The sequence below is a fragment of the Notolabrus celidotus genome, chromosome 13 (assembly GCF_009762535.1).
Source record: "Notolabrus celidotus isolate fNotCel1 chromosome 13, fNotCel1.pri, whole genome shotgun sequence".
NCBI lineage: Eukaryota > Metazoa > Chordata > Actinopteri > Labriformes > Labridae > Notolabrus > Notolabrus celidotus.
The window spans coordinates 19,262,628-19,290,171 of record NC_048284.1 but is presented as its reverse complement, the minus strand read 5'-3'; the positions used below and the strand labels follow the sequence as shown (position 1 = coordinate 19,290,171).

Below are 27,544 nucleotides of genomic sequence, written 5' to 3'. Positions count from 1 at the left end.
TCAATTTCAAGGACTTTATGCGTCGCTCATTTCTTTAACTTCACTCCAACAACAGCGCATAACTATTGTGCGTATTTGCTAACTTATATCACTTATTTTCTCACACGTGAAAAACGATAGATAGGGGAAGCCATGGGTTGTATGTTTTTCGAGAAAAGTGCAATACAGGCTACGTTACTTCTCACTTGTACTGATAGTTCGTTTCCCAAAGGTATTTTATGTAAAAGGGTATGCAGGATAAGCCTTGGCTTCAGCCTACACCTTTTTTGGTCAGCATGTGATTGGCTAAAGTATATGTGGATGTGTATGCATGTTAATATGTATGCATGAATGTACTTGTGTATGTATGCATGTGTATGTGTATGTATACATGTACGTATTGATATGTGTTTGTATGTATATGTCTATATATATTTTCTTGGTTGATGAATCCCTCAGTGATTGGTTTGTCTTTGTTTTCATTTTTGATTTTTACATGGCTCCTATGTTGTGGAGGGAAGTGTTGGTTGTTGATGCAGACCAAAATAAACCTTATCTATTTTAATAAATAAATCAAGTCTTCAACTCCATAAAAGGGACTCATGTAACCGCCAACAGTGATGTTATAAGTGCTTCTGTTTTTAGTCGATTTAATGCAGTTAGCATCTAAAATATGTAGCATTACTGCGACCCATACATTCTCCCAAAATGTTGGTTAATTTTCCCGATTTTTCTACTACAAAGACTGTCCCGATGAATCCAGCTAGTCAGGATACTGTTTATTTCAGAAAAAAAGACATCATCAAGCCATTTACATATGTTGACATTCTAGCCCATTACTCCTTCAGGAAACTTAAATATTCAAGAATCGTGTCATTAGAAAAAAAAAAGCCCTGAAGGATCTCTCAAATTAGATTTTGCATGGGATATAAGGGATTTTTTCCCTCAGTATTCTTTAATGCAGTAAGGTTAAAGCCTTTAGGAAGAAGTCCTTCAAAATATGGTGCCCAACAGTCTCAATAAACCGACAGGCTGCACAAATCATACACCAAATGATGGGACTAAACAATGACTCAGAATTTAGAAGTCTGTACACAATGACATTTTGATATCTGTAACTAATTATTCTATAAATTATGTTGATATGTTTATGTCATGGTGAAAGGTTCAGAAATGCTCTATTTATCTGTATTCTGTATCAGCAGCTGAGAGTGTAGTGCTCATTGGGGTTTCTTCAGAAGGCTCTGAAAAGCTGGTTTGGCATGTATCCCAGGTGGAGGAAGGAACTTTGAGCTTCTCTCTCCAGGCCCGCCAGCTCCTGGACTGTCGGGGCCAGAACATCCACATGACCTTTGTAGTTCCCACCTGAGCAAGGACAATGGGTTGGTTAGTAAAGCTCAATAAGAAAACAGTGAATACATTTGTTTGTGTGTCACTTGTGTTCTAAAGTGTTGGTTACTATTTCATAAGCCATGTTTCCTAGGTAGCTACAAATGTCAGATACTTATAAAAACATACCTCCCAGTGCCTTCCGCTGACCATACGTGACCTTGCCATCGAAGTCATCCACAGGTACTTTGATGTCAGCTTCACACTGAGTGATGGTGCACTTTAGATGTTCCTCAATATCTGACAGGAGCTGTTTGGATAAAAATGAATTAAAGGTAAGTAGGATTGAGAGTCTGTATTAGTGGGCAGTGGTGATTTATGTCATAATGTGAGAGCGACAGAAGGGTGTGTGTGCATGAGCTTTCTAGACACGCCGTCATAACCCGAGGGAGCAGTTTCTGCCAGGATGACAAAGCATCTGCTGTTTATTAAACTGATTTAAAAGCCTTCTGTTGAGTCAGTGACCCATTTTAAAACAGCAAATTTAACTTGCAGCCATAACTTGCTTCAATTCACGTCAGAATCTCTGTGTTCACCTCTTTCTCGTTGTACCAGATGGTGCAACCTCCATCTTCCTTCAGGCGAGTGTTGTAGCAGCCTCTACCTCGGTTTGCGCACACATGGTACCATACCTGCATTCATCAGGAAAAAAAACAACTTAGACCTTTATTATTCACCAAATAATGTACATAAAAAACACCTAAGGCATTTTTAGAGTATTATCCACCATACCTTCTCCTTCTCCATTGCTACTAAGGAGATAGCCAGACCCATTCTGAGGGGTAAAGAAAGAACACAAGGATGGAATTTAAAGATTTGAAATCATACAATCAATCTGACAAAATGATGTAAGATTAGAAAGTGGTGATTTCAGACATTTCAGTTATAATAATAATAATAATAATAATAATAATTAAAAAATAATAATAATGGGGCGCTGGTGATGTAGCGGCCTAAGCGCCCCACATACAGAGGATACAGAGACGGTCATGAAACCACATCACTCTCTGTATAAACAAACCTTAAAAATACTGGACAAAAAAACAATGCAATATCACCTCTGTAGGATACTGGAGAAACATCATCTTTTGAGCTTTGAGAATTTTGATTTTTAGTGTCTTGTGTATAAGATTTTAAATGGCTTGGCCCGTCCTCCACTGCATCAGTTTATCAACTTTCGCTCAGTGGACTCCGTTAAATCCACAAGAATATATTAGTTTAGAAATTGCAATGTATCCTTTCGCCGTACTGCCTTTGAGCAGTCACTTTTTTCTGTGAAAGCCACAACTCAGTGGAACACCTTACCAGAGGACATTAAGAACAGTGAATCTCTCAGCAGCTTCAAATCCAAACTGAAAAGCCTGCTAAAGGACACTCAACACTGCAACCACTGATTTGATACTTTTAACTTGATATACAGTATTGTTTGTTTGATTGTTTGTGTGTGTGCAGAGGTCGCCGGTTTCGACTCCCGGCCGCGACCATACCTGCATGTCAACCCACACTTTCTACTCCCCACATTTCCTGTCTCTCTTCAGCTGTCATATCAAATAAAGGCAACAAGCCCCAAAATATAACTTAAAAAAATAAATAATAATAATGATAAAACAATGTGTTTATATAGCACTTATCAAAATAGATGTTTAAAGTGCTTTGCATCATAAAAACCCAACAATTATGAACAAATCAAGACAGGGAGACATATTGAACAAGCAAGATGTACTGAATTTAAGAACAACTTAAAGCAACAGCTGAGTAAAAGAGTAAAAGAGTAATTACTAAAAACAATTGAAAAACAGTCAAACAAATAAAATGAATGAATGTTCGTCTTTACCTCTCAGCTCTACCAACTCTGCCAATACGATGGACGTAGTTCTGTTTCTCATCTGGCAGGGTGACGTTGATCACTGGAGGGAAAATAGATGAAGCTTAAATGGTTTCATCGCTGAGCCCAAACTTCCAATACATAAACTACACTCAAGATTTTTCTCCTTTTAGTAATGAAACCTTTATTTTATTAGCATCTGAAGAAGAACTAATGTACGTAATCTAATAACTCTACCATAAGGAACTCCGTGGATGTCGATTCCTCTGGCTGCTACATCTGTGCAGATCAAGAGCTTCACTTCTTTCTTCTGCGTGATCAAAAAAAAAAATCATCAAACACCAGTGGACTTGCTGTATTTTGTATTTTTCATTAATTTATCTTTTTACCTTGAAGCGCTCCAGGTTGTTTTTCCGCTCGTTTGGCTTCCGATCACCATGGAGACAAACGCAGGAAAACTGGTGGCCTTTACTGTCCGGACCTGATGAGGAGAGATCAATATGGACAGACTATAAAATTTGTAGTGGCAAGAAATCTAATAAAGTTAATGTGTGGGATGTTCCCTGGATTGAAACATCTGTCCTGTGAAAGCTAAACGGTAAACTCCCGCCCCTTACCTCCCCCTTGCTGAATGAAGTACTGCTCCATGTTGTCACAGTCGATCTTTGTGCGACAGAAGACTATGGCCTGGTCCATCTTGTGCTCTTTGATTGCCCTCACTGTGTACTCGCCTTTCAGCAGCTTGATGGCCTCGGACCACATTTCTAAAAACACCCAAATACAGTCATGACGATGAGTAAGAAGAATTCTGGAGTAAAACATATGTGTGTAAAATCTACATTGACAAATCCCTTTGAAAAAGAAAGGTTTCAGATCTAATGTTTCAAACTGAGCTGTTACCAGAAGAATTGGCTCCAGGTCTGGTGTTGTCTTTGGCATGGACTTCATCAGTCTGTCCAAAGAAAAACATATTAAGGATACAGAAGAAAAGTAAGCATTATTCTAAGCCAAGTTAATAAAAACATATAAGCTTATCAATGTGCAGGATCCTCTAACAGAAGCTCTGATAGGCAAATGAGGAAAACTAATTATCAAAAGTTGGATCTTAATTGTTTTTTTATCCCACGAATATGTGAGGAAAAATACCAGAATAGTCCTTTTAGGTTCCTTAATTCCGTAATCTATCAACCAGGGTGTTTGGAGGATGAAATAAAAAGTTTAAGCCTGTGAAAAGGTGTACCAGTAATAAATTGAATTCAGTCCGTCCGTCTCATAACAGAGATGGTGCACTCTTCCCTCTTGTGGTCAAACTAAGTATTACAACAACAAATACTTATTCAAAGAGAGAAAAGACTGCTTAGAAAAATGATCCTGGCTTTCTATTTTACCTGCTTTCCTGATTCTTGAATGGACCCCTGCTTTTCTCCCTATGTCCCTTTATTGCTCAAACATGAAGTGTGTACCAAGCCCAACATGAGAGACTCACTCTGACGTGGTTCTTGCCCAGACGCTCCCAGTTGCGGTCATTCTTGGGATTAACAGGCACCACCACATGATGGACAGTCTCGGGGACAGAGTCCTCCCCCTTCAGGTCCACCCAAGTGGGGAAGTGCATGATGCGCTCGGACAGCTTCTTCACGTCGAATGAATGCAGAGTGGCTGAACAAACAATCACCTGGAGAAGAAGATTTCCACTCATGATCTTGGCCTTTTGAGATCTGCATATGCTTTTAATCATCTTGCACATTTTCTACCAAGTGATTTGATTATGTTATAAGATCATAAGCTTTATAACAGGAGTTGGATAGAGGCAACTTTGATAGCCCACATGTTTCCATCTCACGTTACCTGCAGCCTTTTGCCGTCAGAGGTGACCTGAGGGATTTGGTTGTGGACCCTGTTGATGAAGTCAGTATAACCTGCAGAGAGTAGGCCATCCTGAGGGACACAGAGTCCAGAAAAAAAGTTGAATGACTTAAAGAATTGTTGTCCTGTGTAAACCAGCCATGAAAAAAGAACACCTTGAAGTTCTCTGAAAACAAAAAACAATGCTTCCATTTGAGCACTCTTTATGTTTTGTACTTACACACTCATCCATGACTAGAAAGCGGACTTGGGACAGGCTCAGTTTCCCAGTGGAGATGAGGTCATCCAGCCTTCCGGGTGTTCCCACCACAATGTCAACCTAATTATCAGAAGACACAGATAAGAGCAAAGAATAATGTGTTTCTTAAAACGTATAACTGAGTGTTTAAGAGGACAGATAATGAGTTAACAGTTTACTCAGGGACAGTTCATGTCACTCACCCCCTGCTCCAGAGCAGCCAGCTGATCTTTGGCAGCCACACCACCAATCACCAGTAAGTCCCTGCAGCCACAGAGAGATTGAATATGCTATCATTTACTGTAGAATTGAACACTGACTCCATCTGCTGGTGAAAAACAAAGCTTACCAGCATACTAACTCTACACTTAAATATGCCTAGAGAAGATTTATATGGAGTTTAGTATCATTTAGCATCTATTGTTTTCTGCATGAATCATGATTTTACAGAATATTTTCAAACCAGTGTTTGAATCATGTGTCTAATCATACCTCAGTTTAGGATTCTCAACATATTTCCTAAACTGCTTGACGACGTTGAGAGTTTGCTCGGCCAGTTCTTTGGAAGGCTCGATGATCAGAGCTTTGGGTGCGTTGGATGATGCTTTCACTTGACTCACTTTGGCAGCGCCTAAACAAACACAGGGCAAAGGGGACTGTTTAAGAACATACCAGTAACACTGTTCTGGTGTTAATGTAATCAGAAGTGTATCCACAGATTACAAAAATGGAGCTCCTGTTTCATTTCTATCCAAAGAAGGCTTTTTATCTTCACACACCTGTCTGGGCAGATTTGACTGCGTGACCCTCTGATGCCTGATCCAGTGCAACAAATCCAGTTTTGGGGGGATTTTTAAAGGCTTCTCCTCCAAAGTTGAACTTCAGCTCTGCATTCTGAATCACAGATACAAGAAAATGTTACTTGAATGGCATAACACTGGCACCTTTTTTTTCCTAGCTTTGTTAGTGATGTCAAACCTTTAGCACACAGGAGGCAAAGAAGGGTTGATTCTTCACATGCTGAGGGATGTCAAAAGCCGAACCCAGATCATTTCCTGGAGAGGAAAGCCGACAGAAGGGAGCAAGATACATTAGTACTTCGCCGTTTGTCACCTTATATGATTACGGTGATAAGAATTAGATATAAGGAGAAAGCACCATTTTTAGAGAAGGAAATTTGGCCCTTTTCTAGATCCAAGTAGCATCCAATGGTGTCATGCATGGTAAACTCCTGCAAAGACAAGCACGATAACAATATGACATGTTTGAAGATGATCATTATAATGGTTTGCGTAGCTATATAACATGATTGTGCAATATTGTTACCTCTCCATAGCTGTCAAACTGCTTGTTGTTGGATTTCTTCCCAGTTCCACCAAAACCAAAGCCATACTTATCAGTTCCTAGACAGAAAAATAGAGTTTAGGGTTGAATTATTTGTCTAGTGAGACTTCCTGTTTTTAGACTAAAGAGTAGAGAGGCTTACCCAAGTCCAGTGAGGCCTGACTGGTGGACCAGCCAATACGACACAGACCCTGGTCATGGCAAGTCACCTCATAGTAGTACTGCCCTGGAGACAGAAAGACATACACAAAGACAGATTGTTGATTTATCATATTGTCTTAAAATCCCCAACTGCCTTGGGTTTGTATGCAACAAATTCAAGAGCGTTTGCTGGAATACCCACCTTTGCTGACACCTTTTGTGGAGCGACAGCCGTGCCACTCTTTAAACTCTCTGCTCTGGCAGCACAAACCATCCGCACCGATTGCTGAGAACAAAAACTCACATTGACAAGTGGAAAACAGAACCCAAGTGATGAAAAATTGCTGTAATTCCATGACAGTACACGTTCTCTTCCAACCAGACTTGGCTTACCGAAGGCTGTGCTGCGATCATAAGGATTCATCTGCCAGTTGTTGAAAACTGTTTGAAAATAAAGACACAAAAAGATGAACATCTGGAGATCAGCGAAAGGCAGTGTCGTCAGTTTGTTTTATGATGGATCCTAAACTATAGCACTAGCTGACAAAGTATATGATATCAGAGAGTTCTGTATAGTTCTAAACACATTGTTCCAAGCATACAAAAACAACAAATGTATGTTATTAAAATGAACTCACTAGCTCCACCAGTCTTGACAGAAGCTCTTCCCGTCTTGCCCTCCTGCTGATCCTTCAGGGTCTCATACACAATCTGGATCACTGGGATACTGAAGGCCTGAGAGTGACAAGTGTTGCTCTTACAATCAAACATATACTTAAACTATACAGAAGGTAAGTTGTATGAAGCTGTCATGTACTTACACCTGTTTTTCCACTGCCAGTTTCTGCAGCCTACAAAGAAGGGAAATGACATTTCAAACTTGAACCGTGCAACTTATTGAGAAACATGAGACAAAAGGGTTAAACTAACCATGAGTACATCTCCTCCACCCAGAATAAGGGGGATAGACTCTGCCTGGATGTCAGTCGGAAGCCTGTAAATCAGGTGTTTAGACAGATCAGTTCAACTCTAGAGCTCACAGCAATAGCAAAAAAGGAAAATATAAAGAGACGTCGTATAATAGTTATGAGCAAGCACTCACAGCCAGTCCAGCTCTTCTACAGCCTGCGCAATTTCAGGCATGACTCCCATTTCTGTCGAACAAGAGACATATTTGACAATTCTGTACGATCAGAAAGTATTTGAATGTCGCTCAGTCTTTAAGGGAATTACAAACCCACTGTTGACATACTTCAGTGGACAATAAATAGGAATTCTTACCAGAAAACGCTGCCATTATTGCTGTCACGTAGAGCCGGGGAGAGACAACCTAACCGGATGTAACGTGTTCAGAAATGTTGGCTGTGTGCAACTCGTATAGCTGACCGGTGTAGCGCCATTGTGTCATTGGTTCCGGGTAGTTACACTTTTTGTTAATAATGGTAAAAAAAAGTAAACAAAAATAATAACACGTGTGGGATGAATTAAAAAAATATAGTTTTTTTTTAAAAATGCAAAATGGAAGCATAACAATCCTTTCCCTGAGCGCTACACTCCAGTTTGCAAATGCGCTTAGCTAAGGTATTTTGTCCCCTGCGACTCGCCGTAGTTTTTTGACAGCTGGATGAAGTAAATATGGCCGAAGAAAGTCTGATTGAAGGCGAAGATGAAAACATTTTGTACGACTTGCTTGTCATAACTGAATGGCCGCCTGAAACGGACACTCAGGTTAGTCAGTCTTACTTATAGTTCGTTCACAGTTTAGTGTTGGGATGTTTGTGTGGGGAATACAACGCGCAGAAGTCAACTCTTATCAGTTGCATGGTGTCAGCCGTTCAAAGCCACGTAGCACAAACATAGTTAAACACAGCATGCTATAGCTCTATATTTTCAAAACACAATGCAATTTAGGGATGTTGTCAGTTTAAATCTGAAACATTTGTGCAATAAGTGCTTAAGTTTAATCGCGAGGACAACATATTGTCTGGCCAGCTAAGAAGTACGTAGCTGCAAGACACATGAATTCACCTGAGCTTTGGAGGGAAGATTTTGAATGGCACATTTAATGATAACAAAACATACATGATAACCTAGACATGACTTCATTTGTTGGGGGAAATGTATTAGTTTTCAACTAACTTTTGACTTTCTTACATTTGCAGCTGCGTGGCAACAAGGAGCACAACACCTCACTTATTGCAAAGGCGGTGACAGGTAAGTTGTATTTTGTAGCCTGTAGTTGTGATACTATTATGCATGCCTAAAGGGTCCTTCTACATTTTAAAAATTCAGCATCTGACAAATACGGTGGCCCAGAAGGACAATGTAAATTGGCAAAAGATGAAACACTTTAAGCAAAACACTTTTACCAAGAACAAAACAAATTTACATTTAAAGCTGGGGTTGGTAGTCAGATTTAGATACACTTTTTGTTATACTGGTTAAAATGATCTTTATGTCCTGATGGCAATCAATAAATAATGTGTTCTTAAAAAAGAGTGAAGAAAAGCTGCTATCTACAGCAGGAGTCAACCTGGGAAAACACCAACCAATCACCGTTTTTGGGTCCCAAAATTTTAAACCAATCCGTTCAGCCGTTCTGCCAGCCTCCTGCGCGTACATTTCCCCGGCGTTCACTCCCCGTTCCCTGCCTCCGCTTCCCCTGACTCTATTTACTGCTCCTCTCGCTCGAGCTTGGGCCTGTCCCCTCTGACCTGATGAGGTGCTTTGCTCAGGACTGTAGTCCAGATCAGAGTCTAAAAAGCTCTCACCACGGGGGCTCTGACAAGCAAAAGAATTAATGACATTTAGTAAGTCCTACAAAAAATCTATATGTATTGTAGTGTCCATCCGGACGCTGTAGGGATGACGAGCTGATTCGTGAACACGTCGATCTTTAATAACCGGTCACTGTCGGCCGTGATCATGACAACCAACAAAGCAACAATCAATGGTTGAATGAATGAAAAACTTCTCCTCTTGTCTCTCTTCTCTCCCACTCACACACTCTACACCTCTCCTGATGCCTTCACTAACCGTCAACACTGTAGGAATTAAGAACATCTACACTGAACGCGTTTAACAAACAGTAGAGCTGTTACAGTATTATATGTATTATAACTTTTCTCCTGATATCGTGTCACCAGTACAACTGGATAATGCTAGAATGACAGTTGTGAGTACTAACAATAGCCATGTTTGTTTGTGTTTTTAACTTTCACTATGGTAATGTTTTGGTGAGGACCGGTTTGAATCAGTCACGATCATAGACTGTATAAAATATGGACATAGTATCCGTGACGTCACTCATCTGTTCATGAGACCTGTTTTGAAGCAAATCGACGGCAGCAGCCATATTGGAAATGCGGAACTCAACTAGGCAGAGTGTGACATAGTTTGAGCCTCCTAGCCAATAACTATGTGTTTCCGACCGGGAGTCACGTCAGTCATGTCCTTATTTGGGTAAAACTCGTAATCTTAATATCTTTTGAAGCGTCACGTTAGAAAAAAAATCACCCCCTGTACAGTGTGTGCCATTAGAGAGATTAGCTTCATAGAGCCAATCCGTTTTTTGATCCAGGCTGTAAACATGTTTATTAATGCTGCAAAGATCGTCTTTTTCCCATTCATGTCTATGTGGTTTCCAGTGTTTCTGCAGCCAGCCTCAAGCGGATTTTCGATGTATTGCAGTATATAACACTTCCGCATTGGCTTCATCGTTTTAGACTGGAGGTTGCTGCTTGGTCACGATCAATTGGTCATGAATCAGCGGCGCTCGTGCATGTGAGCGGGGACGTTGTTTTGGAGGAGCTCTGAGGGGAAGGGGGGAGGGGTTAGACGGAGTCCTGAGGAAATGCTACATTCAAATTCATGCTAGTTTTCCGAGACTACCAACCCCAGCTTTAAGTCTGAATCCTTTTAGTCTGACTCCTTTTAGCCTGACTCCGTTGCGCCTGACTCCGTTTAGCCTGAGGCTATGTGGTCTGAGGTCGTTTCATCTGAACTCTGACACATGATGCATTTTCATCTGAGGTCTGACACCTCTCTCTGAGACCCGAGGATGTCCTAATATGTAAACCATGTCAATCTCTGTTTAGTTTCTCTCCATCAAAACAAACTAATTGACCGCTCACTTGATCACTTCCGGAATTTGGTACATTCCCTTTCCTTAAAAATGCCTTGGTAGAAGTGTTTTGCTGATGTATTTTTGTTTTATAAAATGTTAAAGTGTTTTTCAAAATGTAAATTTGTCTCCAAATTTGTAAAAGTGTTTCATCTTTTCTAATTTTGTTTTGTCCTTCAGGGCCACTGTAGAAAAATGAGTATGACATTTTCTAAATAGTTAGTGGAAACTCTTAAATTCAGTAATTCTGTAACACTAAGTGCAACACTTCAACCTTTAGGGTTTGGTGCTTTTGTTTGGACTAGGCTACATTAACAGACTAGTACAGAGTGGAAGAAAACAGTGGCTAGAAAAGAGATCTGTAACTTTGAAGAAGGGATGCAAGCTCATATGCATAATACTGCATGACATTGTTATTAGTGATGGGAAGTACGGCTCTTTTGACTTGGCTCCCAAAGAAGAGCCGGCTCTTTCGACTCCCGAACAGTTCATTTAGGATCTTTTGTAGCCGTATATTTTACCTTAACTTTGCAAAAACTAATGGTTTGTGTTGAAAACCCTTTTAGGTACGGTGTTTTTGCGAGAAACCTTATAATTGCCTAATTTTATGCGTTTATTCTTTTACAAAACAATTCTTACTTTTGTAAATAATAACAAAACCAGAACCGAACCAGAGCCGAACTCAAGCAAACAGAGCCAGAACCAAACCGAAACAGAAGCAAACAGAGCCAGAACCAGAACCACACCAAACCAGAACCAGAACCAAACAGAACCAGAACCGGACCAGAACCAGACCAGAACCAAACTAGAACCGAACCAGAACCAAACCAGAACCGAGGCAAACAACCAATTTAGGGTTAGGATTAGGGCTAGGGTTAGGGTTAAGATTAGGGTTAGGATAAAGGTTAGGGTTAGGGTTAGAAACTGAACTAAACTTAAGCTAACAGAACCAGAACCAGAACCAAACACAAGCAATCAGAAACAGAACCCAACACATGCAAACAACCAATTTAGGGTTAGGATTAGGGTTAGCGTTAAGATTAGGATTAGGGTTAGGGTTAGGATAAGGGTTAGAGTTAGGGTTAAGGTTAGGGTTAGTGTTAGAGCCAACTGTGTGTCAATATTATGTGTGGACTGTTTGTGTGTTTGATGCACTTGTGTGGACACTAGGTGGCAGGTGTGTCAAACCAGGTGTTAGAAAGCATATAGGGAAGAAGACCCAATCAGTGGCAGGTGAGCTGCCTACCGGGTGCAAACAGCTGTGCGTATATTGTGTGTCAATGCACGAGCGGACTTCATTCATTCATCCTGACGAGGAGGACGCGTCAACTGAGTCCCGGTAAAAGCAGCCCCTCAGTGGCTTATAGGTGTTTGTTTCGTTTGGCGAAAGCAAGCCACTACAGTTAGGGTTAGGATAAGGATTAGGGTTAGGATTAGGGTAACGATTAGGGTTAGGTTTAGGATTAGGGTTAGGGTTCGGTTTAGGGTTAGGATTAGGGTTAGGATTAGGGTTAGGGCTAGGATTAGAGTTAGGGTTAGGATTAGGATAAGGGGTTAGGATTAGGTTTAGGATTAGGGTTAGGGTTAGGATTAGAGTTAGGGTTAGGATTAGGATTAGGGTTAGGGTTAGGATTAGGGTTAGGATTAGGTTTAGGGTTAGGTTTAGGGTTAGGGTTAGAGTTAGGGGAAAGATTAGGTTTAGGGTTAGGGTTAAGATTAGGGTTAGGGTTAGGGTTAAGATTAGGGTTAGGGTTAAAATTAGGGTTAGGGTTAGATTTAGGGTTAGGATGAGGGTTAGGGTTAGGGTTAGGGTTAAGGGTAGGTTTAGGATAAGGGTTAGGATTAGGGTTAGGGTTAGGGTTAAGATTAGAGTTAGGGTTAGGGTTAGGGTTAGGATTAGGGTTAGGATTAGGGTTAGTATTAGGGTTAGGGTTTGGATTAGGGTTAGGATTAGGGTTAGGATTAGGGTTAGGGCTAGGATTAGGGTTAGGATTAGGGTTAGGTTTAGGGTTAGGGTTAGGGTTAGGATTAGTGTTAGGTTTAGGGTTAGGGTTAGGGTTAGGATTAGAGTTATGATTAGGGTTAGGGTTAGGGCTAGGATTAGGGTTAGGGTTAGGATTAGGGTTAGGATTAGGGTTAGGATTAGGGTTAGGGTTAGGATTAGGGTTAGGGTTAGGATTAGAGTTAGGGTTAGGATTAGAGTTAGGGTTAGGATAAGGGTTAGGATTAGGGTTAAGATTAGGGTTAGGGTTAGGGTTAGGATTAGGGTTAGGGTTAGGGTTGGGGTTAGGGTTAGAGTTAGGGTTAGGATTAGGGTTAGGATTAGGGTTAGGGCTAGGATTAGGGTTAGGGTTAGGGTTAAGATTAGAGTTAGGGTTAGGATTAGGGTTAGGGCTAGGATTAGGGTTAGGGTTAGGGTTAGGATTAGGGTTAGTATTAGGGTTAGGGTTTGGATTAGGGTTAGGATTAGGGTTAGGGCTAGGATTAGGGTTAGGATTAGGATTAGGGTTAGGATTAGGGTTAGGTTTAGGGTTAGGGTTAGGGTTAGGGTTAGGATTAGGGTTAGGGTTAGGATTAGTGTTAGGTTTAGGGTTAGGGTTAGGATTAGAGTTAGGGTTAGGGCTAGGATTAGGGTTAGGGTTAGGGTTAGGATTAGGATTAGGGTTAGGATTAGGATTAGGGTTAGGGTTAGGATTAGGATTAGGGTTAGGATTAGGGTTAGGATTAGGATTAGGGTTAGGATTAGGGATAGGGTTAGGGTTAGGGTTAGGGTTAGGGCTAGGATTAGGGTTAGGATTAGGATTAGGGTTAGGATTAGGGTTAAGTTTAGGGTTAGGGTTAGGGTTAGGGTTAGGGCTAGGATTAGGGTTAGGATTAGGATTAGGGTTAGGATTAGGGTTAGGTTTAGGGTTAGGGTTAGGGTTAGGGTTAGGTTTAGGGTTAGGATTAGGGTTAGGGTTAGGATTAGGGTTAGGGTTAGGATTAGGGTTAGGTTTAGGGTTAGGGTTAGGATTAGGGTTAGGGTTAGGGTTAGGATTACGGTTAGGTTTAGGGTTAGGGTTAGGATTAGGGTTAGGATTAGGGTTAGGGTTAGGGTTAGGGTTAGGATTAGGGTTAGGGTTAGGGTTAGGATTAGGGTTAGGGTTAGGGTTAGGGTTAGGGTTAGGATTAGGGTTAGGGTTAGGGTTAGGGTTAGGGTTAGGGTTAGGATTAGGGTTAGGGTTAGGGTTAGAATTAGGGTTAGGGTTAGGGTTAGGATTAGGGTTAGGGTTAGGATTAGGGTTAGGGTTAGGGTTAGGGTTAGGATTAGGGTTAGGGTTAGGGTTAGGATTAGGGTTAGGGTTAGGGTTAGGGTTAGGATTAGGATTAGGATTAGGGTTAGGGTTAGGGTTACGATTAGGGTTAGGGTTAGGGTTAGGATTAGGGTTAGGATTAGTGTTAGGATTAGGGTTAGGGTGAGGGTTAGAAACAGAATTTAACTTAAGGTAACAGAACCAGAACCAAACTCAAGCAAACGGAACCAGAACCAAACTCAAGCAGACAGACCCGGAAGCAGAACCAAACCAGAAGCAAACAGAACCAGAACCAGAACCAATACAAACCAGAACCGAAACGAACCAGAACCGAACCAGAACCGAACAAGAACCGAACCAGAACCGAACCAGAACTGGACCAGAACCGGACCAGAACCGAACTCAAGCAAACAGAACCAGAACCGAATCAGAACCGAATCAGAACCGAATCAGAACCGAATCAGAACCGAACTCAAGCAAACAGAACCAGAACCAAACCGAACCAGAAGCAAACAGAACCAGAACCAAAACAAACCATAACCGAACCGAACCAGAACTGAACCAGAACCGGACCAGAACTGGACCAGAACTGGACCATAACCGAACTCAAGCAAACAGAACCAGAACCTAATCAGAACCTAATCAGAACCGAACCAGAACCGAACCAGAACCGAACCAGAACCGAACCAGAACCGAACCAAAACCCCACAAAAACCGAACCAGAACCGAACCAGAACCGAACCAGAACCGAACCAGAACCAAACCAGAACCGAACCAAAACCCCACAACAACCGAATTTAAGCAAAAATTCAACCAGAACCAAACTCAAGCAAACAAAACCAGAACCAGAACCAAACACAAGCAATCAGAACCAGAACCCAACACATGCAAACAACCAATTTAGGGTTAGGGTTAAGATTAGAGTTAGGATTAGGGTTAAGGTTAGGGTTAGTATTAGGGTTAGGGTTAGGATAAGGATTAGGGTTAGGATTAGGGTTAGGTTTAGGATTAGTGTTAGGTTTAGGGTTAGGTTAGGTTTAGGATTAGGATTAGGTTTAGGGTTAGGGTTAGGGTTAGGATTAGGGTTAGGGTTAGGATTAGTGTTAGGGTTAGGATTAGGATTAGGGTTAGGATAAGGGTTAGGTTTAGGATTAGGGTTAGGGTTAGGATTAGGGTTAGGGTTAGGATTAATGTTAGGTTTAGGGTTAGGGTAAGGATTAGAGTTATGATTACGGTTAGGGTTAGGGCTAGGGTTAGGATTAGGGTTAGGATTAGGGTTAGGGTTAGGATTAGGGTTAGGATTAGAATTAGGGTTAGCATTAGGGTTAGGGTTAGGATTAGGGTTAAGATTAGGGTTAGGGCTAGGGTTAGGGTTGGGGTTAAGATTAGGGTTAGGGTTAGGTTTAGGGTTAGGATGAGGGTAAGGGTTAGGGTTAGGGTTAAGGGTAGGTTTAGGATAAGGGTTAGGGTTAGGATTAGGGTTAGGGTTAAGATTAGAGTTAGGGTTAGGGTTAGGATTAGGGTTAGGGTTAGGGTTAGGGTTAGGATTAGGGTTAGGGTTAGGGTTAGGATTAGGGTTAGGGTTAGGGTTAAGATTAGAGTTAGGGTTAGGGTTAGGATTAGGGTTAGGGTTAGGGTTAGGATTAGGGTTAGTATTAGGGTTAGGGTTAGGGTTAGGGTTAGGGTTAGGGTTAGGATTAGGGTTAGGGCTAGGATTAGGATTAGGGTTAGGATTAGGATTAGGGTTAGAATTAGGGTTAGGGTTAGGGTTAGGTTGAGGGTTAGGGTGAGAGTTAGAAACAGAACTTAACTTAAGCTAACAGAACCAGAACCAAACTCAAGCAAACAGAACCAGAACCAGAACCAAACTCAAGCAAACAGAACCGGAACCAGAACCAAACCAGAAGGAAACAGAACCAGAACTAGAACCAATACAAACCAGAACCGAACCGAACCAGAACCGAACCAGAACCGAACTCAAGCAAACAGAACCAGAACCAGAACCAAAATCAAGCAAACAGAACCAGAACCAAGTCAAGCAAACAGAACCAGAACCAACTCAAACAAACAGAACCAGATTCAACTCAAGCAAACAGAACCAGAACCAGAACCAAACTCAAGCAAACAGGACCAGAACCAGAACCAAGTCAAGCAAACAGAACCAGAACCAACTCAAGTAAACAGAAACAAGAACCAAACTCGAGAAAACACAACCAGAACCAGAACCAAACTCAATCAAACAGAACCAGAACCAACCTGTAGCAAACATTATTAATGTCCTCAGTTCAGGTTGGCATTGAGAAAAATCAGATGCCTCAGCTTGGATATGCTGATATGATTTCTCCTCTCAGTGAGTATTTGCCCTGTCTTTGAGAAGAACCCTAACCCTCTCTGAAGGAACAGATGTAGCCACGATACACAGCCTCCCCTGCATCACCTGTATCCTATACCCTCACATGTGATTGGCTGCATGGCCGCCATGCTGACCAAAGTTCTGCTGTGAGCAGAGCTGGGGCTGAGCACTGTGAGAGCAAAGCAGTGAAAGGAAAAAACTGGGAGCTGGCTCTCTCTCGATGCGAGCCGGCTCTTCTAAATCACTATAAAGCATCGTCTCTCAGAGCCGCAGCTTTTGATCATGACACATCACTAATTGTTATGCATAATTTACTACAGTTATACATATCACATCAGAAATGAAAATTTTCTTGGTAAATCTTTTAAGGTGCTGGAAGACACATTAAAATTAAAGTATTTAGGACAAGAGTGGTTAGATGCAATGATCTGTAAAACCGTTTTCTCAAAGGTACTGTTATTATAATAACTAACTCTTATCCCCATCTCACAGGGCCATTCCGCCTTATCTTACACTACCTATGGTACAGGTGAGTTCATATTTACTATATTGTCATAGCATGCATATAACAAAACATTCAATGTGTAAAAATGGACTGACATGTCACCCAGCTGTGATTTTTGTTATCTGTTAATTGTTTGGTTTAAATGTAGATGTTTTGACTCACTCAGGTCTTATTGTAGTGTCAATGTTGGAAATAGTGACAGAATTTCGGACCAATATTCCATCTAGGAAGTGTTTATTTTTCTGTGGATTGTAAAATGACTCTACAAAAAGGGTTTTGACCTTATGTTCATGAATCGTGTTAAAAAAAGACACCTGCTGTGACCTAAAACAGATACCGTAATGGTCTGATTCTCAGGCTTAGTTATCCTCTCAGTAAGTGGTTTGTGAGGATCATCAATGACTTTATTAAATATTTAAGATCACAGAAATAGTGTGAAAACTGTAGCTTCATCGTTGTCCCAAAAAAACGGATTGCCAAAAGCAAGAATGAAAACACAACACAATTAAATTAACTTCTCATACATGATTATAAAATTTGATTAACGGTGGTCGGAAAGTCAGAGGGAGCCAGATTTAACTTATCAAGACATCAAAACAATCCAACAACCCCTTCTTTTCTGACCCCACCCTGCTGCTTCCCCAGCTTGATATACAGTGATGAGAGCAACATTTAATCGACACAGTCTTACCATAACAACGAGTAACTTCCTAGCTGTTAAATCTGGAGATTTCAAGTTATTAATCTTGATTTAACAATGCTGGTTTTCCTTTAAAATGACTTGCGTTAATTTTTTATTTTGAGTTGTCTCTTGATCGGTTGCAAACCCTACACTCCAGTAGAGTCTGCAGTGCTGATGAACTATCTGTTGAAATCATCCCTTAAACTAAAATGCTCTTTAGATCCATTTTTACGTGACAGTTCACTAAAAACAACAAATTAAGGAATTAATTAACTCTCCTGTTATGTTCATTTCTCTGGAACAGCAATAATGTTCCTGGGTCAGTTTGACCCGGGGCATATTAAATTATCCAAGTTTCAAAACCCCAAAAATCCCAATACACTTTTGTTTTAATCTCATTTTTAACTTCATTACTAACCATTTAAATCAAGATTTAGTCCATTGGTGTTCTTTAATTCTCACAGATCATGGTTCAATGAGGATAACTCACTCGTTTTTCAATAAAATTAATATTAAATCTTTTTTTAATGTACATTGGAAAGCCCTTAATATAAATGCAATAATTTTACATGACAGATTTTTGTTAATTTTATTTTATTTTACACTTTAATTTTAAATTTTTTTTTATAAAGTGATGTTGATAAATGAACACAACACCGCTTCTGTCTTATGCTGCCCAGATTTGTTTGCTGCATTTAGCTGGTGGTGAGGGCATATATTGCCTAGAATAGACTTTAAAAAGGGTCAATTTGACCCGCAACATAACAGGAGGGTTAAATAGATTTAGTGGCCTTCTAGAATTTTACTCAAATCTTTTTTTCATTAGGTTGATTAATAAAGCACTTTTATGAATTATTTCGATTTTATTTTTGTATTGTAACTATGTTTTAATCTTTTTTTTTTTAATGGAATTTTTCTTGAAACCAATTTATCTTGTGAGTTTATTTTCATTTAAGGAAAGTGAGACTTTCACTTTAGATAATTTATCAAATTTCAATGATTTGAATTTATTCAACTTTTAGGTATATTTGAAATGTTATTAATAAGATTGTTTTCATTAATTGAAAATAACGTTTTGTAATTATATACATAGTTAACATACTACTGGTATGACCTATTTCTATAAACATTTTATATGTAGGAAAGGCGACCCCCTTATATCCATAGTTTCACGTATTAGAAGCATCATCACAAAACTGTTCTCACAACACTGCGCACATTTCAACACAGAGAAATGAAAATGAGGATTGCAGTGCATTTTATAATCTTTAGAAAGGCAGGAGTGAGGAGTGCTAATGAAACAGATTTCCTTGTGTGTATGTGTATTATTCTACTGCCTGATAGTTTAATGAATCTTGATATACATTCAGAGAATAGAATAGAATTAATTTGAACTTGATTTGTCCACTATTTGGATAATCGTTTTCAGCTCCACAAATATCCCACAATGACCTTGGTTACAAACAATACAACATTCAAAGATAAGAAATGAAGAGAGCGTTAGGAATCCTTTCTATCTTCACAGTCAAGGTCAACATAATTCATAAACAAAGAGATAATATTTAAAAGATATAATTGTACTTTAAAAAGTTGAAATAAAAAACATTATTTCATAAAAAGCTTGAAATTTAAAGTATAGAGCATTTGGTCATTGTTCAAAGTCTTCTTTATTGTCAAAAACTGCAGTATGCACCAGACATACCAAGGATTTGATATTATGTTTCTCTCTCAGACCCTAGCAGCGACAACAACAGATACACATAGGAAAATGTTTTTTTTTTAGCATCTCCGAACAAACAAACAAGTAAAGGATTTATGGTTGGACAGACAGCTGAGTGCTGTCACACAGTGAGGTCAAAAACACATCTGTAACACTGATCACAGTAGCTGATCAAGGGAAATTCTGAATATTGTTATCCTGTCTACACACCTAAAGAGGGAAACCTCAAAGCTGTTCTTGAAGTACTCAAAGTGTGTTTTTATCTGTTTGTTTTTATTTGTTGTCTTTGCTTTAATTCTACAAACCTCAGCCCGTCCAGCTCTTCTCTTCCTCTTGGCCTTGTCCACTTGGCAAACAAGCAGATCAACTGGCAGCTGGTGCTCGCAAGGTGAAACTTAAACACACATTCAAACTCTCCCTCTCTCTCCCTCTCTGTCCCTCTCTCTCTGTGATCAATACCTGAGTGTTGGCTACTTTGTTGCTGACAAACACTAAGCCTTCCTCCTCTCTTGGTCCTTTCTCTCTCTATCTCTCCCATTTGCGTATCCCTTCCACCAATCATTTAATTGAACTCATTACAACAGAAGAACCAAGTAGAAAGGCAGTTTATAATTGGCTATTGATCCAGCCATGTAAGACAGTGTTCAGCGTGGTCAAATGATGCTGCGGGTGTCCATTAGTTTGAAGTGCTTGATCCTGCCTATTTGGTTTCTGCCTGCCCTTAAATCTTTGTCCCTCGTTTCTTTCCCTCTGAAGCCATCTTTGCTCTTTTTTAACTCTCCCAGTTATTATTGTTTCTCCTCTCTTTAAGCCATCCAATACAGGCTCTGAGCCCAGTTATTTATCTCTTTTCCAATCAAACTGCCTGACACGCACTCAAAATGCTCCCTCGTATTTTTCTTTCATCATCCTACATTTAACATCCAATTTCTTCAATTTTCGGACTCATAATACGTTTTTTTTCACTTGCTCCCTTTGTGACCCCTCTCATCACCCTGTTTTTTTCTCATTCAGTCCTAACTGCTCCCTTGTTTTCCTCCACAGCAATGGCAAACTGCTGGCAGTGGTTCAGGACCAGTGTGTGGAGATTAGGTAATTATTGAACTGTATCCCGCTGTTTGAGGCACTCTGTCTGTGTGTGCCAGTGATAGAGAGCCTTTTAATTAATTGGCTGATTTATCCCATCTCCATTAAAAAAAAAAAAGCAACAGTCTCCACTCGTTTCTAAGTAATGAAGTTTTCTGTTTTGTACCCAGCCTCATTACAATCACTAACAAAACAGTCGGTCACAGTTAAAATATTTGAGGCAATTTAACATACATTCTGTGGTACCCATTTTCCTCTCCAGGCTACATAAAATGAATGCTAACAATTTGAAAACACAAGCTTTCCCTGACTGTTTTCATCTGTGTGTGTGTGTGTGTGTGTGTGTGTGTGTGAGAGAGAGAAAGAGACCTAAGCACATATCTGCATGAGTGTGTTTGTGCTCAATTTGCGGGGCTGTAATTTTTCAGACACGATCCAATTTCCCCCGCTCACAGAGAAAATGTACTCACTCAGCAGTGTGCGCTGTTGACACAATGTAGAGCTTTAAATGGAGCAAAATTGAAATGAAAATCAATAGCAGCAAAGCAGGTATGAATGTGTCTCACTCTCCAGAGGTTAATGAGAGACCAACTTGACTTTATGGGGGCCTGTTTTCCTTTGACTCTTTGTTTAATTGTTAATTATTCTAAAGCATAAATCAATATGCAAAAGAAGGTTTCTGTCATTTACTACAAACCGCTCAAGTTGACCCGTTGTAATCAGAGGCTATCAAGCCTCTCCATTTACACCTCATGCAGTTGTTTTCCCCATGTCCTTTGTTCACACCCCAGTTGTTTAATCACAGAGTGCTTTATAGCCGAGCTTCCTGGCGTTATTCGGCGTGAGTGGGTGTTAAGTCAGCTCAAGGCTTCATCCATTGAGCTCTGTTAAGAGTCTGTCTAAACACGGCCTACTCTCAAGGCCCTGTCTGCTTGATCCATTGAGCTACTTTAGTTGGCAGGCTATCAGTAGCCGTTATAACCCAACTTATACCAGGAGGACGTTCGAGGCTCAGTCAGAGTGTGTGTATCCTTGTCGTGCCTCTCACTCTTTTGTGTGTGTTTTGCTCCTCAGATCCGTGAGAGATGACTTCGGCTCAGTCATCGGAAAGTGCCAGGGTAAGACCCCGTCTCCCTCTCTTTTATCAATTACACAGTGTAGTTCAATGTAATCATTGTAGCTCACCTCACTAAACACCCCATTTTTTTCCCCTACAATGTCCCAGTTATAGCTGTGAAAGTAAAGTGAGTGCCATGCTGATCTGGGAGAGATATAGTGTGTATGTCCTCGTGTTTAACAGTGTAGCTTAGAGCAGATCTGACAGATTGTGTCTGAGAATGGAACACTCTAAAATAAAAAAAAGGGTTGGTTGATATGACAAAAAAATGATCAGGTCTTCATTTGTTTCAAATAATAATAATGATAATAATAATAATAATAAAGTGTATTTATATAGCACCTTTCTAGAACAGGCGTCACAAAGTGCTTCACAATAACAGAATAAAAAGCAACAAACAAGACATAGCAAGAATTACATCGAAGTAGAAAAAATACATAAACACCGCAGACATAAAAACAGACAGGTCAATCAAATGATTGTCTAAATAAATGGGTTTTCAACCACTTTTTAAAAATGACCACAGTGTCCACAGCTCTCAGTTCTGGAGGAAGACTGTTCCACAGTTGTGGAGCAACAACCTCGAAAGCATAGTCACCCATAGTTTTTAATCTGGTGCTAGGGACAGCCAGCAAACCCTGATTAGAGGACCTCAGAGTCCTGCTGGAGTAATAATAATAGTTCAAATAGAATGGCATACAAAATAAATATTATTGAACCTAAGTACAAGTTTGTTTGTGGTCTCACATCAGACACATTAGGGCTGTGGCTCAGTGGTAAAGTGGGTTGTTTCTCAAAGGAAAGGTTTTGTGATTCAATCCCAGCTCCTGCAGTCACATGCCATGTCCTTGGGCAAGACACCAAATCCTAAATTGCTCCTGGTGACGTTGTTGAAGATGTGTAAATGGATTCCCTGGACTCCCCTACGATATGATAGCATCCTCTGCCATCAGTGTTTGAATATAGTGTGAATGGGTGAATATGACAAGCAGTGTAAAAACACTTGGAGTAGTTGGAAAGACTATACAAGTGCTATATAAGGACAAGTCTATTTGCAATACAAGAAGAGAGAGAAAACTCTTGGTTACAAGTCACTGACTGTATCGTGGCACCGGTTCTTGAAGTATGCAGTCTGGGGTCTATTCAACTGCAGACTTTTGCTTCATGTCATTCCCCATCTGTCTTCCAGTTTCCTACTCTATCCACTTTCTTACTCTCTCAATAAAGGTATGAAAGCCCCCAAAAAGCATTGACTGCATAAAAAAATGGACCATACGCCTCCACCTCCTTCCATTGTACAAAAGCGAAGCCAAAATACCCAATGCAATAGACACTGACATAATACTAATTTGGAGCTAGTATCTGTAAAGTACGGATTGACTCTTGGAGCAGCATGAGCATCTGGCCCTACTGCTGACCAAAACACACATGAATCTTCCTGATATAACAGTAAAGATACCTCAGGTGTCTAATGGGAAATCGCTTCTAGTGCCGGTTTTAAGTGGACACTGGCAGTCATGGAGTGTTATATGGCTTCTTTGTTGGTGTTTGTTAGATTTTCTCTCGCTATGCCTCTTCCACTCTGCTAACTTGGTGCACATAGTCTACTGTGGGAACTACATTTCTCAAGAGAGCCGTCAATCAAGGTGTTATATGCCATTTTTTTTTAGAAAATTCAAACCAAACTCTCTTGGAAAAATTAATATTTGGACATAGTTCAGAAGGATAAAAGAAATGAGAGTGATTTATTTGATGCATACTTTTTGAGTTTGACTATAGACCGTGTAATACTGGACGTAGTCTCTGTGACGTCATCCTTCTGCTTCTGATGCAGAGTTTTGAAGCCTATCATCAGCAGGTGCCATATTGGAAATGCTGAACTCAACTTAACTTCTGTCAAGCTAGTTTGAGGTAAAATGCGGAGTTGACCTCCTCGCTTACAGCTACAGTATAACTGCCTGTCAGTCAAGTATCTCTAATTATGCAAAACTTGTAATCTTGACATCCTCTAAACTGCTGAGTTATGAAAAAATGTACCATCCCGTACAGTGTCTGCCAAGAGAAATTAGCTATTCAGACAAAAGTCATTTTTTGTATGAGGCTGTAAACATGTTTGTTTTTGCTGTGAAGATAGGCTTATTTGAATGGAGGTTGACACTTGAGTTTGACCCACATCTCATCAGTTAACATGGAGGAGGCAGACTATATTACTTTTACTGCTGCAAGTCTGTAGGGGGAGCTCTAAGTCTTTTGGCCTTACTTTTGGGGAGCTGTCATGTCACCCATCATTTTAATAGTCTGTGCTCTAAAATTAAAATTAAAATTCTTGATATGAAATCTCTGTGTCTGAAACTATTCGTATAAAAAAACTACTGTCCCCACGATGCAACATGTCACACAGCCTTCATGCTCAAAGTCCTTTGAGTAAACTGCAACTTAAAGTAGCTGCTGCAGTCAAGGGTCCCACCCACATGTCTCTTTTGTATTTAATAAATGAATAGCTTGTTTTGTTATCCGTGGTGATGTTGATAAATCTGTTGTCTTAATTAATAGTGTCTGCAGTCGTGCATGTGTGTATGCTAGCTTACATGCCTGCATTTGTACTCATCATTCAACTTTGAATTTGTTTTTGAAAGAGAACTATGGACCACTGAGGCTAATTGGAATTTGTGCTAAAGAGCCTGTGAAAAGCAGCACAGATAATCACCCTCTTCCCACACACTGTCACTCATTAAAAGCGGCCTCACAGTGGCTGATAAAAACAAATAGCCTTGATTGTTTGATTAGCTGCTACAATGGCCTGCTGTCTTGGTTTTAATTGCCGTAAACAAGGCGAGGCCCAAACGACTCTGCAAGTTCTGACGTATGATACAGGAAAAATGTTGAGCGTGACATCCTCTGACAGCAGTCTTTGAATCCAAATGGCTTTTCTGAAAAGTTTCTCACCATTGATGCACCTTTCAGCTTATTGTTTTGGTTCTAAGGCCCACAACTTCATGATGAGAAATTTTGAGGAGTGGCGGGAAACTGTAATCAGCGTAATCAGCAAAAAGCTTGATAGAGCCGACAGAGCCAGTGTTGGTAGGCAAGGGAAGGCAAGGCAAGTTCATTTATAAAGCACCATTCATAAAAAGAGCAATTCAAAGTGCTTTACAGAGTTTAAAACAAAAACCAGAACAGTAACAATCAACAAAAAAACATACAGCAAACACTTGGCCAGTTATGTTTGGTCTACTCTCTCAATTTTCAATTCAATTCACTTAGCTTTATTGGCATGAACAAAGACATGTTGTTGCCAAAGCACATGCGATTTATACACATACATTCCTTATTACATTACATATATATTCATACATATTATATATATTACATATTTTATAAGCATTAAAACAATGGTGTCACCCATGCTGCATATCTCAATGTCCTCACTTGATGCGGTATGCTCATAAAACCTTCAATCAAATATTATGGGATGGTGCGCGCCCACAGGCAGACACATATTTAGCAGCCAGAGGAGCTGCTGACCCTTCACCCAGGAGAACTGACAGTTTCTCTTCTGGGGTTAATGTTGGGAAGTTTGTTACTATTTTAGTAATTTCCCTGTAGTGGGAATCTCTTAGTAAAGAGAACTTGCTGCAGTGGAGGAGGAAGTGCATCTCTGTGTCTATGTCCCCTGTAGAGCAGTGAGCACATATACGCTGCTCTCTGGGCAGCCATGTCTGCCTGTGTCTCCCTGTCTCTACTCTCTCTCTCTCTCTCTCTGTGTACTTATGTAACTTAAGGTACATAGTAAATAGTATTGGGTCTTATTATTTATTTGAATTAGGAGGGATTATTACAAATAATCAGCCCCCTTCACTGCTCTGAAGTCCGTAACTTGCAGAGTCTTACTATCCCGCCGGACACAGAATCACAACTGATCTTGTCTTAACCGAAATTAACCTTTAATCATTCGGTTCATCTCAGAACTTCTTCCCAAGGGTTAAGACTCACACATTGAATCTTTTCTATGTCAAGTCGCAGCCCAAAGCTGGTTCAGACCTCTTGACACCCCCGCAGGGTGCCCATTTTCCAAACATTTAATTGTAGATCCAAAATCAGGTTAATTCCATAATGCCATACCTTGTCAGAAAATATCTAATTTAACCAGAGAGTGACCGTAGCATAGCATTTAGCTGCTATAGAGCCAGTCATTCATTTGGGAAGATGGTGAAGATTAAAATCTAGGACAGACTATATCATATGTCAACAATCACTTCATTTCAAAGACACCATTATCACAACATATCTATATTTCATTGTCTTTTTGATAATATGTTTTCATTCACATTTTCTGCTCATGGACTTAATACCATACATGCACACACTGCTCCAAACAAAACAAGTCGTGAGCTCAGCAGCGAGCCCAGAATGCAACTTTGTTTTTCCAATATTTTCCATCTCCACTTCTCGCTTCCTCCTCTCCGTTTTTTTTCTTCCTTTTGTAGTTTATTTTTCTCATTTTGCCTTCCCTTCCGCCAATTGTCTGTCTGTCTCTCTGATGCTGTATTTGTTTGTATTTCTGGCCAGACTTAATTTTGCTCTCGTTGTTCTAAAGCCTCATCGTGTGAATAACAGTTGCTGCCAGGCCTGTGTAAATCCTGGCCTTTCTACTCTTTTTTTTCTTTTTTTTCGATTCCATTTCATCTGTCCTTTTCATTTTACTTTTACTTCATTTCATTTCACGGAGATTTGTCCTAATGGATTCTGCTGTGATCCTGCTTTCTGTGGCATTTGCTTTTAATGGAGGGGCGTGCGTGTGTGTATGTGTGTGTGTGTGTGTTACTTACCACCTCTTGTGTGTGCTTGCGTGTGTGCATCAACACCTGTGCATCACTCTGTGTCTCTTTTCTCTCCTCCCCCCCTCCCTTTCTGTCTACTCCTGTTACAGCAGAGTCCTCTCCCGCCCCCGTACATAATTCATAAGTGTTGAGCTCTGATAAATGCATCTGCGAGGCCCTTTAGATAGAGGGCTTCTATTGGGTTGTTGGGTGTAATTCTCCCCAAACTTCTGCCCTCACAATTGCTCGGAGAAGAAAAAAAAATCAGGACAGTAGCCTCCAATTTTTCCAGCTCCCCAAAAAAGCCATCTATGTGGAAATGGAGCCCCGACAGCTACAGAACAACACACTGTATACAATTCATAATGGGAGCGCAAGATAGGACGGGAGGCAGTGTGAGAGGGAAATAGAGAAAAAGATTGAAATAGGAGGCAAAAAAGAAGAAAAAAAAGTAGACGCTTTGTATCTACGGCTCTCATAATGTCTCCATGTTCCTGTCTGCTCCGTCTCAGCCGTGAGTCTCAAAGGTGTGTTAAATCGCCTGCTTCCTGAGGTGCTCTCTGATACCTCGGCCTTAAAATTTGGGGAGCTATTATTCCTCTCAGTGGGTGCTGGCTTCATTGTTTTTCTCTCATTCTCCCTCTCTCTCTCTTTTTACTCTGTCTGGCCTCCCACTCCCTACCCTCCTTTTCTTCATTTAAAATTCTAGTCATACAATATCCCGACGCCTCCATTCGTTTGCAGTATTGCCCACCAGGGGTTGCAGCAGCATTTCTCAGCCTAGAAATTCAATGCAATAAACTGCCAATAGCGCCGTTATGTGATATCAACAAAAACATAACTTCCTTTTCATAACTTTATTGCTTAGCAGACACAGCACCCGCGGTGGCGTATTGTTTCACACTGTTCTCCAGTGCAGAAATCTATGCTAAAGGGTTGTATTTATTCGTTCTTAAATATCCTACACAGCTTTCCTGCGTACTAAACAACGAGCGTGTGCACAGATTTGTGCAGTAAAAAACTCTTACTCCATTTTCCTCCCCCCATGTGTGTTTAAGATAAT

The 27,544-nt window shown here is 40.3% G+C and overlaps 2 protein-coding genes across 2 annotated transcripts in view; one reads left to right on the top strand and one right to left on the bottom strand.

Annotated features, from left to right (window-relative positions):
* Positions 1–737: 737 nt before the first annotated feature.
* Positions 738–8,177, bottom strand: ddx1 (DEAD (Asp-Glu-Ala-Asp) box helicase 1). The gene is made up of 26 exons (XM_034700250.1): positions 8,064–8,177; positions 7,885–7,936; positions 7,713–7,776; positions 7,604–7,633; positions 7,421–7,517; positions 7,176–7,223; positions 6,985–7,068; positions 6,784–6,867; positions 6,624–6,700; positions 6,456–6,528; positions 6,276–6,352; positions 6,077–6,191; positions 5,790–5,928; positions 5,501–5,561; positions 5,280–5,378; positions 5,042–5,131; positions 4,680–4,868; positions 4,094–4,145; positions 3,811–3,957; positions 3,583–3,674; positions 3,431–3,503; positions 3,203–3,275; positions 2,101–2,143; positions 1,905–2,000; positions 1,498–1,618; positions 738–1,344 (listed from the first exon to the last, which is right to left on the bottom strand). Exons 1-26 carry the CDS (start codon positions 8,077–8,079, stop codon positions 1,214–1,216), a joined length of 2,223 nt encoding a protein of 740 aa, XP_034556141.1. The 5' UTR covers positions 8,080–8,177; the 3' UTR covers positions 738–1,213.
* A 201-nt stretch (positions 8,178–8,378) lies between these two features.
* The window catches only part of nbas (NBAS subunit of NRZ tethering complex), a 253,161-nt gene continuing 233,995 nt past the window's right edge, over positions 8,379–27,544 (top strand). The window contains 6 exon segments of the mRNA XM_034700252.1: positions 8,379–8,510; positions 8,945–8,996; positions 17,044–17,080; positions 19,769–19,846; positions 20,503–20,550; positions 21,619–21,662. Coding sequence (XP_034556143.1) covers positions 8,418–8,510; positions 8,945–8,996; positions 17,044–17,080; positions 19,769–19,846; positions 20,503–20,550; positions 21,619–21,662 — 352 coding nt within the window. The 5' untranslated portion in view covers positions 8,379–8,417.